The following is a 13172-nucleotide window of genomic DNA, read 5'->3' as shown; positions in this document are numbered from 1 at the left end:
CTTCCTTGGATGCTATCACCCAAGAAAGCTTATTACTTGCTATTCAAGAAATCTTATTACTTGCTCTCCAAGTAAACTTATTACTTGCTCTCCAAGTTTTGCATTAATTTGTTTCCAAGCAAGAAGGTAGCAAGAAGAGGGGATTCTAGACCTTTAAGAATAAGAGGAATTTTTTTTTTTCTTGTTCTTATAATTCTAAAATAAGTTCCTTTTTATTCGCGTTTTGTTTCAACTAAATCCTACTTGTTCTAGGACTAGTTCTTTACTTTCTTTTGTACCCCAAGATTCCATACTTTATTACTACGAACTTGATACACGTTTTGGTTTAATTATAAATCTACAAAGTATTCTCGTTCAAAGGTGATTTTGAGTGGAAAAAGGCAAGTGTGGGTGAGTTTAAAAGAGGGTAAAAGCCATATTAAAAGTGTGATACTTGATCATTTATTCTTTTTTTTTTAGATGTCTAATTCAGGTGGTAATGAGGAAAGGGCTCGTTTAGAAGCCGAGGTCAAAGGAAGGAACGACTTCACCCTTCAAGCTATGCACCAACAATTTGAGAGATGGACCCTTCAATTTCAAGAGATGAGGGATATGATTATCGAGCAGAATGACACCATAGCTGCAATTAGGAGGGAGAATAATGTTGTACCCCCAAATAATGTTAGACCCCAAGTTAGAAGGAATGTACCCCATATCCCTTTTGTAAATCCTGAATATGATAATGATGATTTTGATGTTGAATTTAATCTAGAAAGAAGAGATAGGAGGGGACAAAGAGGTAGAGTAGAAGATGATAATATAAATAGTATAAAGATGAAGATGCCATCTTTCAAGGGGACAAGGGATCCAGACTTGTACCTTGATTGGGAGAGACGAGTTGAAGCCATCTTTGATTGCCATAACTACTCTGAGGGTAAGAAAGTTAAACTTGCTATTGTTGAGTTTTCTGATTATGCTGCTTCTTGGTGGAAAAAGCTTGCTAGGGACAGATTGCAAGAGGAGTTACCACCTATTGCTACGTGGGCAGAGATGAAGAGGGTAATGAGGAAGCGATTTATTCCATCATACTTCCAAAGAGATCTACAATCTCGCCTTCAACGCTTGAAGCAAGGCTCCATGTCGGTGGATGAGTACTTCAAAAGCATGGATATGGCTATGATCCAAGCTAACTGCATGGAGGAAGAAGAGGCTACAATAGCTAGATTTTTAAATGGTTTAAATATAGAAATAGCTAATGTAGTAGAGATACAACAATATGTAACTTTAGATGAGTTAGTTGATTTGTCTGTAAAAGTTGAAAAACAAATTGAGAAAAAGCAGCAAAATAACTCATGGAGAAGTCGATCAAACACTATCTCTAAGAAGCCATGGTCAACTCAAGAGGGGAAAGCTCCTTCCAAACCTCAAGATGATAGAGGTAAAGGTAAGGTTGAGGAGGGAGGTAAAACCTTTAATCCTAAATCTTCTAAACCTTCAAGTTCTATTCAATGTCACAAATGTCATGGAAGGGGGCATATGATGCATGAATGTCCAAGTAGAAGAAACATCCTACTTAGAGAGAATGGAGAATATGAGAGTGAAAAAAGTGAGGGGGAAGAAGAAGAGGGAGAAGGTGTAAGTGAGGAAGATGATTTGGAACTGCCTAATGATGGTATAATTGGGGTGGTTAGGAGAATTATGACTATCAATTTGGGTAGTGTTGATGAAGGGCAGAGAGAGAATTTGTTTCATACTAGGTGTGGGATAAAAGGGAAGACTTATTCTATGATTATTGATGGGGGAAGTTGTGCAAATGTGGTGAGTTCATACTTGGTGGATAAACTAGGAATTGCATGCATGAAGCGCTCTACCCCATATAGGCTCCAATGGTTGAATGATTGTGGAGAAGTAAAAGTAAACAAACAATGCATGATTTCATTCAATGTTGGTAGGTATGAAGATGAGATTCTTTGTGATGTAGTTCCAATGCAAGCATGTCATGTTTTACTTGGCCGACCTTGGCAGTATGATAGGGATACTAATCATCATGGGAGAAAGAATAGGTATAGTCTTCTGCATAATGGTAAGAAGTATACTCTTGCACCATTATCTCCTTCTCAAGTGTTTGAAGATCAAAAACGATTGAGGGAAACAATGGGAAAACAAAAGGGAGAGGTAAAAAGTGAGCTTGAGGGAAAAGAAAAAGGCCAAGAGATAGAAAAAAAGAGAGATGGCCGAGAGAAAGAGAGAGAGGGCAGCGATCTAAGTAAAGAGGTAAAAGAGGGTGTGAGTAAAAAAATAAAATGTTTTGGTGAGAGGAAAGAGGCTAAGGAAAAGAAAAATGAGAGCCTTTATATAAAAGCCAAAGAGTGTTTGAATGCTAGGAGAGAGGGACTGCCCATAATACTACTTACTTACAAAGAAGTATTGATTAATTTTGAACAACTAACTCCTTCTTTGCCAAATAGTGTTTCTTCTCTTTTGCAGAATTTTGAAGATGTTTTTCCTGATGACACTCCAAAGGGATTGCCACCTTTGAGAGGGATTGAGCACCAAATAGACTTTGTGCCTGGGTCTCAACTTCCTAATAGGCCTGCCTATAGGAGCAATCCTGAAGAGACCAAAGAATTACAACGGCAAGTTGAAGAATTGCTTGTAAAGGGATTTGTTCGAGAGAGTATGAGCCCATGCTCTGTTCCAGTCCTATTGGTCCCCAAAAAGGATGGAACATGGAGGATGTGTGTAGATTGTCGAGCCATCAACAAGATAACGGTAAAGTATCGCCATCCTATCCCTCGTCTTGATGACATGTTGGACCAACTGTATGGTTCCAAAATCTTTTCTAAAATTGATCTAAAGAGTGGTTACCATCAGATTCGTATGAATCCTGGAGATGAATGGAAAACTGCTTTTAAGACCAAATATGGACTTTATGAGTGGTTAGTTATGCCCTTTGGCTTGACTAATGCACCAAGCACTTTTATGAGACTAATGAATCATGTTTTTAAAGATTTCCATGGAAAATTTATTGTGGTGTATTTTGATGACATCTTGATCTTTTCTCAAAATCTGGATGAACACCTAGAGCACTTAAAACAAGTTTTTGAAGTTCTTAGAAATCAGCGCTTATTTGCTAATCTCAAAAAGTGTACTTTCTGTGTGGATCGTGTGGTTTTCTTAGGTTTTGTGGTCAGTTCTAAGGGAGTTGAAGTAGATGATGAGAAAATCAAGGCAATAAAAGAATGGCCTAAACCTAATAGTGTAACTGAAGTTAGGAGTTTTCATGGACTTGCTAGTTTTTATAGGAGGTTTGTGCGAGACTTTAGCACCATTGCTGCTCCTTTAACTGAAGTTATTAAAAAAGATAAGGTTTTTACATGGGGAAAGGAACAAGATGATGCATTTAACTTGCTGAAGGATAAATTGTGTTCTGCGCCTCTTTTGCAATTGCCTGATTTTTCTAAGTCTTTTGAAGTTGAGTGTGATGCCTCTGGTAAGGGCATAGGTGCAGTTTTGATGCAAGACTCCAAGCCAATTGCCTACTTTAGTGAAAAGCTAAGTGGAGCAACATTGAACTACTCAACTTATGATAAGGAGCTATATGCCTTGGTGAGGGCGTTAGCTACATGGCAGCACTACTTGTGGCCTCGAGAATTTGTGGTCAAGACTGATCATGAGTCATTAAAATACTTGAAGAGCCAAGGTAAACTTAGTCGTAGGCATGCTAAATGGGTAGAGTTTATTGAAACTTTTCCTTATGTAATTGCTTACAAACAAGGAAAGGAGAATGTGGTTGCTGATGCACTCTCAAGAAGGTATGTTTTGATCTCTACTCTTACTTCAAAGTTATTGGGTTTTGACCAAATCAAGTTCCTCTATGCTAATGATTCTGATTTTGGTGAGATTTTTGCTGAATGTAAGTTAGGTCCTTTTGAGAAATTTAATCTTCAAGATGAATTTCTATTCAAGGAAAATAAATTATGTGTTCCTAACTGCTCGTTGCGTGAACTATTTGTTAGGGAAGCACACTGTGGAGGGCTAATGGGACATTTTGGTGTACCCAAAACACTGGAAATACTTTCTGAACATTTTTATTGGCCTAGCATGAGAAAGGATGTTGAAAAAGTGTGTTCTTATTGTCTTGAATGTAAACAGGCTAAGTCTAGAACATTGCCGCATGGTCTTTATACTCCTTTACCTGTTTCTAATTCCCCTTGGATTGATATTTCTATGGATTTCATATTGGGGCTGCCAAGGACTAAGTATGGTAAGGATAGTATATTTGTGGTAGTAGATAGATTTTCTAAAATGGCTCATTTTATCCCATGTAAAAAGACTAATGATGCATCTCATGTGGCTGACTTGTTTGTAAAGGAAGTGGTTAAATTGCATGGAATACCTAGAACTATTGTTAGCGATAGGGATGCCAAGTTCTTAAGTCACTTTTGGAGAATTCTTTGGGGAAAGTTGGGAACTAAATTGCTATTTTCTACATCTTGTCACCCACAAACGGACGGGCAAACGGAAGTGGTTAATAGAACTTTAGGGAACATGTTGAGGGCTATTTTGAAAGGAAAGTTGACTTCTTGGGAAGATTACTTACCTATTGTAGAATTTGCTTATAATAGAACATTCCATTCTTCTACTGGTAAGACTCCTTTTGAAGTTGTATATGGATTCAACCCCCTTACCTCCCTTGATTTATTGCCTTTGCCTACTAATGATTTAGCTAATCTTGATGGTAAGAAGAAGGCTGATATGATGAAGAAAATTCATGAACAAACAAGGCTTGCAATTGAAAAGAAGAACAAGGAAGTTGCATTGCGAAGGAATAAGGGCAGAAAATATGTTGTTTTTAAACCTGGTGACTTGGTTTGGGTGCATATGCGAAAGGAAAGATTTCCTTCCAAAAGAAAGACCAAACTAGATCCTAGAGGAAGTGGGCCATACAAAGTCCTTGAAAGGATTGGAGACAATGCTTATAAACTTGATCTTCCTGGTGAGTTCCAAGTTAGTGCTACTTTTAATGTTTCTGATCTTTCCCATTTTGATGCAGATTTGAATTCGAGGACGAATTCTCTTCAAGAAGAGGGGAATGATAGCATCCAAGGAAGCTCTACTCCATTGAAGGACAAGGATGACGCTTTAGAAACTCCAAGGAGGCCCATAACAAGATCTCAAACCAAGGAGTTCAATGATAAGCTCAATGGGCTTCAATCGCTGATCCAAAGGTTTCTTATTGGGGAAGAAGAGCTCAAGCCCAAGGGAGAGGAATTGTCCAAATGCTACAATTATTTGGTGGCCCAAATTCAAGCCCAAGATGAGGAATTTTAAGGTCCAATTTCGTGCAAAAAAGGTCAAGAAGAGTCCAAGAATCAGCCACAACAAGAGTTGCTTTCTGCCCAAGTTTTGAGAGAAGACTAGTCAAACTTTCCAAGATTGTCAAGATTCTTTTCCTAGTTGGGATTTACCTTATTTATTTATTTATATATAGGTTATTAATATTTCCCTTAGTCTATTTATGGTCTCCTAAGTACCATTTAATGCTTTCCTAGAAGTACTAAATTTGTTCCTAGTTAGGTTACTTTATTTCCTTTCTAGAGTAGGATTCCTTGTAATTGTTTTTTTTAGGGTTTGGCTTCTTGGACGTTTTTCCCTTCTCCTATATATAGGAGTCCTTTTCATTCATTAAAGACAATTTTTAGATTGATATTAATAATATTTGAGAGAGTTCTTTGAACCTTTGTGACTTGTTCTTTGAGAATTTATCTTTAAACCTTTACTAGTTTCATAGTTTAAGGTATAAAGTAACTTCTTCTTGTGATATCTTTGGTTTCTTTTTGGTATTCTTTAGAAGGTGATTAGTTTCTACATACTAATTATTGTCTTTAGTTACTCATAAAGCGGTCAAGATCCGAATCTATCGTTTTGATTCGTTTTCTCAAGTAAAGGCGTTAGATTTCTTCCATAAATCTATACGTTGTTACTTGGATCTTTTCAAGGCCTTAGAACATCTAATCTTTGGAAATTCGTGGATCTTTCCTTCGAATTTCCCATATCTTTATTTAGTTTTTTTTGTTTCTTTTCTTTGTGCTTCCGCATTCTAATATTTAATTCTCTATTTGTGATCTCCCTTAACCTTGCTGTTATCAATGATCTTGTCAATCGTACATTTTATGAGGGTAGGAGCTCTTTGTTGAGAGAAGGTGAAGTTTATTTTAAATTTACCATGAAGTCTTTGTATGTTTCTTCTTGTAAAGTGATGTGTGATAGGATCCTTGAACCTAGTTGTGATCTTACATATGAGAACACCTTAGATGTCCCTAGTAAGTATGAAAGCTCTATTATCTATTTGCATATGATGATACTCATATTTGTGTGGGTACCATATTTTATGTTAATAGTGGAATCAATGGGGTAAATGAGAGTCTCCTTGACTCGATGCTATATTTTTTCTTCCCATTTGACCTCGGTATTGGTCTAAATTATGATGGGTATGGTAGTAATACCCTTTTGCTTTTATGCGATTTTTACTTGGTGTTATTACTTGATCCTATGTGCTTGAAAGAGGTTTGTTTGCCAAGTTGTGTGGGTAATACTATTGTATTTGACCCCGCTCATGAATTGGGAATAACTACATTCTTGAAGTTAGCTAGTGCATTGGATGGAATCTTAATTTGGGTTAACTTTGTTTATGCCCTTGCACTTAGTTTTGAGCATGTTTATGTGCTACTTGACATAAGGGAGGTCTTGTGCTTGTTTGTATGTGGAACCAATGAGGGCATACATATGAGGTTGTTTAAGTGTATTGGTTCCTACGCATTACCCCTTTGTCAATGTTTCTTACTTAGCCAAGTATCTATTGCTTTGATGGGTTACAAACCATTGGTTGATATTTGTGGTGCTTGGTTATATGTTCAGTTTGTGCATCCTTGGCATGGTGATGAACTTGTTATTGCTAACGCTAACCCTCATGCCATGAGGATCTTGTTCTTGTTTTCTCCCCCTAGGGTTTTGCAAGGTATGGATTCGAGGACGAATCCTTTTCAAGAATGGGAGAATGATGTAAAATGGATTACATCACGCCTATCCATTCACGAACTTCAATGCTTTTATGGTGTTCACAAGGATGGAGGTTGTTTGGCATGTATGGATGCCAAGGAGGGAGTTCCATGCCTTGCATAGGAACGAACATATGCACCTTGAAGGAGCTCCCAATTGGGCAACACCATGCTTGGATGATAGCTTGGAGCGTGGAAGGCCTAACGAAGCGAGGAGGAGCAAGTGAAGAATGTGCTCCATTTGGCGAGCTGGAGAACACTTCGGCGAATCGCCAAAGCCCTTTGGCGAGGGTTCCCAATATCGCCAACTGCCTAAGGAGCTACAAAGGGGAAAACTGCTCACTAGGCGAGCTGAAGACCATTGGCGCATCGCCAATTGAATTGGGCGATGGTTCCCAGACCACCCAAAATTCCAGTAGCTTCCAAGCCAAAGCAAGGAGCAGAGTTCCTCGCCGAACCTATTGGGCGCATTGCCGAGCCATTAGGCGAGCCTGACTTGGCTCACCCATTTCGGGTTACCTTTGGTCCATCTATGTAATAATGCCCAAAACTATAAATAGGCCTTTAGGGTTTCATTTTAGGGTAGATTGATTTTGAATATTGTGGTTATAAACCTAAACTCCTTGTGTGAGTATTGAAAGCTTGGTAAGCTTTTGTTAAACCTTGTTTAGAAACGAAGGTTGCTTGGGATATTGATTCCCTCGAAGTCTTCGTAAGAGTTAGGTGCTTCTTGACGGATTAACGAAATGAGGTCTTTGGGTTTAATATACCCTTAGGTTGCTCTTTGTTTCTTCTTTTTGTGTGTAGCTATTTATCCAGATTTGGTACTTGTTAGGATCTAGATTGGAGGTTATTGGATTTAATACATCCTTTAGTTGCCAATTATTTCTTATCTTGTGTCTCTTCTTCTATCTTTCTTGTTTTCCACTGTTTGTTGTGATTCTTCTAGTGAGAATTACATCACACTCTCTCAAGCTGACTGTGTGGACATAGGACTAGGGTTCACTCTCTCGAGCTGAACCTCATGTCGATCCACTCACACTGGCCATCAATCTAGTGGTCTTAGTTTTATGATATCTCTCTCGAGCAAGCCAAAAACACATAAATAAACTTATATTTGCAACTACAAATTCATTAAATTCATCCACAACCACTAAACGAAATCACATTTAAACTACGAAAAGAGTATCAGCAAGCAAGACCCAACAATTATCTTAACCTATATTCGCTAAATCACACCCCAAGAATTGTGCTTTTTAGCCACACATGTATAAGAGATAGAAATTTATACCAAATTGAGCTTGTATTCAACTGGGTATGGAGATTTAAGTCTTGATACAGGCCAAAATTGAAGAATCCAAGAGACCCAAATCCAAATCTTGAAGATGAAACCCTTTGGAACTTCAAGTCTTCAAAACCCTCTCAAACTTAGAGAAAAAAAAATCAAAAAGTACTATTCTATACGAAAATTATAATAATTGTTCGACTCTTAAAACTATAACTCTAACTAGTATTTATAGTTTTCACAGATTTATGCTGCAGCGGATCATTCGGTGTCGTTAGTCGAAATCGCTGATCAACTCGGCGATTTGCCTTTTTGTGTTCATCACCGTCTTGCACCATCATTCAGCATCGTCGTGCTCTGGGTCATTGGGCAACATGGTACTGCTTCGCGGAACTTCTCGGCAATGCGCCAACTGCTCCCTTTTTCCGCCGACTTGATCCTTTCCTTTAGGGCTCAACACACTGGAACAAAAGGCGATGTAAGACCCTTCGGCGACTCGCCAAGTGGACTCGGCGATCCTCAGGCCTTCATTTCTTCGTTCTTTTCAGCCTTTCATTCCCTTTTGCGACGTAGTGTCCATGGTTTCCTTCTAACTTCAAATACCTAAAACTTAAGGGTTTACATCAGATATTGAGATAAAATAAGCATTTGAGGACACAATTTCTATTGAAATATATCCCTAAATGAGTCCAATTTGTGGACTCATCTACACCCCCAACTTAAACTTTTGCTTGTCCTCAAGCAAACTCAAGTTCAGCTGTTCAAAGAGTGTGTCTCGAATAGTGCTACACAAGACTCAATCATGAATGCAGACAAAAAAACTCAATTTACTTATGTAAGAATCAATTGTGTACTCAAAGATTCAAGTTGTGACACACCATTACCAAAGATTCTCAAGCTCGCAATACTTGCTTCAAATGCAAGTTCAAGCTCAACAAAAGCGTTCGAATGCCCTCACACAAATGATGATTCCATTTTCACCCGCAAAGGTATAATAAATATAAAGTTCAGGAATCAGATACAATGCTCACACTCACAAGGAGGAACACAATGCATGCTTTCACCCATAGGTTTGCCCGTATTTTCCAATCAACATTTGTTTCGACTTTCTCAAGATCTCAAAGGTCTTAACAAGGCTTGTAACGGGGCATAGGGGTTGTCCCATATATTTCCCCAATAGAGTCACTTTGGTTGATTTGGTGGAACTTGACATGTTAGACTTTGATGTTATATTGGGGATAGATTGGCTTCATGCTTTTTTTGCGTCCATAGATTGTAGGACCCGAATTGTGAAGTTTCAATTTCCTAATGAACCCATTTTAGAATGGAAGGGAGGAAATTTCATTCCTAGGGGAAGGATCATTTCATGTCTAAAAGCTTGTAAGTTGATTTCTAAGGGTTGTCTCTATCATATTGTGAGAGTCAAGGATCTTGAGTCCGAGATTCCCCCTTTGGAGTCGGTCCCCGTAGTGAAGGATTTTCCGGAAGTCTTTCCCGATGACTTACCCGGGATTCCTCCCGAACAGGAAATAGATTTTGGCATAGATTTATTGCCGGATACACAACCCATTTCAATCCCTTTTTACCGGATGGCCCCGGCGGAGTTGAAGGAATTAAAAGGTCAACTCAAAGATTTGTTGGATAAGGGTTTCATCCAACCTAGTATATCTCCTTGGGGTGCACCGATGTTATTTGTGAAGAAGAAGGACGAATCTCTTCGTTTGTGTATTGAATACCGACATTTAAATAAGGTGACCATTAAGAACAAGTATCCACTCCCCAGGATTAATGACTTATTTGATCAACTTCAAGGAGCGAGTTACGTTTCAAAAATTGATTTGAGGTCAGGTTATCACCAACTTAGGGTGAGAGGTGTTGATGTTTTGAAAACAGCCTTTCGAACAAGATATGGTCATTTTGAGTTCTTAGTGATGTCCTTTGGTCTTACAAATGCCCCGACGGCTTTCATGGACCTTATGAGTCGTGTGTTTAGAAATTTTCTAGACTCATTTGTTATTGTCTTTATTGATGACATCTTGATATACTCTAAAAGTGAGGATGATCACATGAATCATTTGAGGATAGTATTGCAAGCCCTCAAAGATCACCAACTCTATGCTATGTTTAGCAAGTGCGAGTTTTGGCTAAGATCAGTTTCTTTCCTTGGTCACATTGTTTCTAGTGAGGGTATAGAAGTTGATCCAAAGAAAACCGATGTAGTCAAAAGTTGGCATAGACCTTTGAATCCTTCCGACATCCGAAACTTTTTGGGTTTGGCCGATTACTACCAGAGGTTTGTTGAGGGATTTTCATCTATTGCATCTCCATTAACGACCTTAACTCAAAAGAAGTCCAAGTTCGAATGGTCGGAATCTTGTGAAACGAGATTCCAATTGTTGAAAGATAAGCTCACCTCCGCTCCGGTTTTGACCTTACCAGAAGGCACCAAAATATTTGTAGTATATTGTGACGCTTCCTGAGTGGGTTTGGGTTGTGTCCTCATCCAGCATGGTAAGGTTATAGCTTATGCCTCGATACAACTCAAGGTGCATGAGAAGAATTATCCAACTCATGACCTTGAGCTAGCTGTCGTAGTCTTTTCTTTAAAGATTTGGAGACGCTATCTCTATGGGGTACATGTGGATGCGTTTACCGACCACAAGAGTCTTCAATATGTTTTTAGCCGAAAAGAATTGAATCTCCGACAAAGGAGGTGGTTGGAACTCTTAAAAGATTATGATATGAGTGTCCTTTACCACCCCGTAAAAGCAAATGTGGTTGCGGATGCTTTGAGTCATATATCTATGGGTAGTGTGTCACATGTGGAAGAACAGAAAAGGGAGTTAGCCCGTGATGTACATAGGCTAGCCCTGTTGGGTGTCCGACTTGAAGATTCCCCAAAAGGAGGTGTCATGGTCTGTCATAATTATGAGTCATCGATTATTGTTGATGTGAAGTCTAAGCAATATCTTGACCCTATTTTGATGAAACTAAAAGAGTCGGTTCTCAACAAAACAATAGAAACTTTCTCTCAAGGAGAAGATGGGGTGCTTAGGCACCAAGGAAGATTGTGTGTGCCGGATGTGGATGGCCTAAGAGAGACAATCTTAGAGGAGGCCCATGGGTCCCGATACTCCATCCATCCGGGAGCCACCAAAATGTATCGTGAATTACGTGAGATTTATTGGTGGAACGGAATTAAAAGAGACAACAAATTTTGTGGCTAGGTGCTCAAATTGCCAACAAGTCAAAGCCGAGCATTAAGGACCGGGAGGTCTAACTCAAGATATTGATACCCCCACTTGGGAGTGGGAAGAGATCAATATGGACTTCGTGGTAGGTTTGCCTCGAATCGATAGGCAACATGATTTCATTTGGGTCATTGTGGATAGATTGACTAAATCAACCCATTTCCTTCCCGTCAAGGTTTCTTATTCGGCGAAAGATTATGCTAATTTGTACATTAAGGAGATTGTGAAATTGCATGGGGCCCCGTTGTCGATTATTTCGGATAGAGGTGCCCAATATACTTCCCATTTTTGGAGGTCTTTCCAAAGTGGGCTTGGTACTCAAGTGAAACTTAGTATCGCATTTCACCCTCAAACGGATGGTCAAGCGGAACGCACCATCCAAACCCTAGAGGACATGTTGAGAGCGTGTGTCGTTAACTTCAAAGGTAATTGGGATGACCACTTACCTTTAATAGAATTTTCCTACAACAATAGCTACCACTCGAGTATTGCAATGGCACCCTTTGAAGCACTTTATGGTAGAAGGTGTCGATCTCCGGTTGGGTGGTTTGAAGTAGGTGAATTTGCTCTTCTTGGTCCCGAGGTAGTCTATGAGGCTACGGAAAAGTTTGACTTATAAGGGATAGGTTGAAAACGTCTCATAGTCGGCAAACGTCTTATGCCAATAATAGAAAGAGAGATCTTCAATTTGAAGTAGGTGATTGGGTCTACTTAAAAATCTCACCCATGAAAGGGGTGATGAGGTTTGGTAAGAAGGGGAAGCTTAACCCCCAGTATGTTGGGTCTTGTGAGATCTTGAAGCGTGTCGGAAAGGTCGCTTATGAGTTGAAATTGCCCATCGAATTGGCCCCGGTTCACCCGGTGTTCCATATTTCTATGTTAAAGAAATGTATAGGTGAACCGGTGTCCATTCTCCCTCTAGAAGGTTTAGGGGTGAATGAGAACCTTTATTATGAAGAGGTTCCGGTCGAAGTCCTAGATCGTCAAGTTAAGAAGTTGAGGAATAAAGAGGTTGCCTCTGAAAAAGTCCTATGAAGAAACCACCTAGTTGAGGGTGCAACATGGGAGGCTGAGGCCGACATGAAGTCCCGCTACCCTCATCTTTTTCCTCCTACTCCTAGCCAAAGTTGAGGTTAGTAGTCTCTCTTAATTAGGTATAAATTGAAAATCATGTGTGTTGATGATTATGACATGATTTCCTTGTATGTACATATATTTGTGAAAATTCATGCTTAAGGCTGTATTTTGAGTTTTCATGAATTTTGTTTCTCATGGTTGAAATTGCACCCATAGATGTTGTGTGATGTTGTCTTTGTAATGAGCATGCTTGATGATGTCTTGCTAAAGAAATGTCTTGTTGATTGCATAATATATATGTTGATGCTCATTGAATATGGAGAAGGTAGTTCCTCCTATACTTATGTGAAGTATAGAGTTTTGAGCGTAGTGATGTTGTGGATTAAATCCCTATATGATATGATGATATGATGTTGTTGATGTGACTGGTTGTTGTGCTGCTAGTTTGAGTCATTGTCTCCCTAGAAAGAAGTCCAAGTGACATTCGGGGACGAATGTTCCTAAGGGGGTGATATTGTA

The 13172-nt window shown here is 39.1% G+C and overlaps 1 protein-coding gene across 1 annotated transcript; it reads left to right on the top strand.

The window, feature by feature from the left end:
• Positions 1-909: 909 nt before the first annotated feature.
• On the top strand, positions 910-7535 carry LOC125839114 (uncharacterized; the record flags this gene model as incomplete). The annotated part of the gene is made up of 7 exons (XM_049518085.1): positions 910-2012; positions 2463-2719; positions 3161-3798; positions 3916-4694; positions 4848-4968; positions 6901-7000; positions 7108-7535. Coding segments are annotated over 7 exons (3426 nt in total), but the record flags the coding sequence as incomplete, so codon positions are not given.
• Positions 7536-13172: the final 5637 nt, after the last annotated feature.

Source organism: Solanum verrucosum, unplaced genomic scaffold (genome assembly GCF_900185275.1).
Source record: "Solanum verrucosum unplaced genomic scaffold, falcon-dt-bn FXZP01000030.1, whole genome shotgun sequence".
Classification (NCBI taxonomy): domain Eukaryota; kingdom Viridiplantae; phylum Streptophyta; class Magnoliopsida; order Solanales; family Solanaceae; genus Solanum; species Solanum verrucosum.
This window is presented reverse-complemented; position numbering and strand designations above follow the sequence as displayed.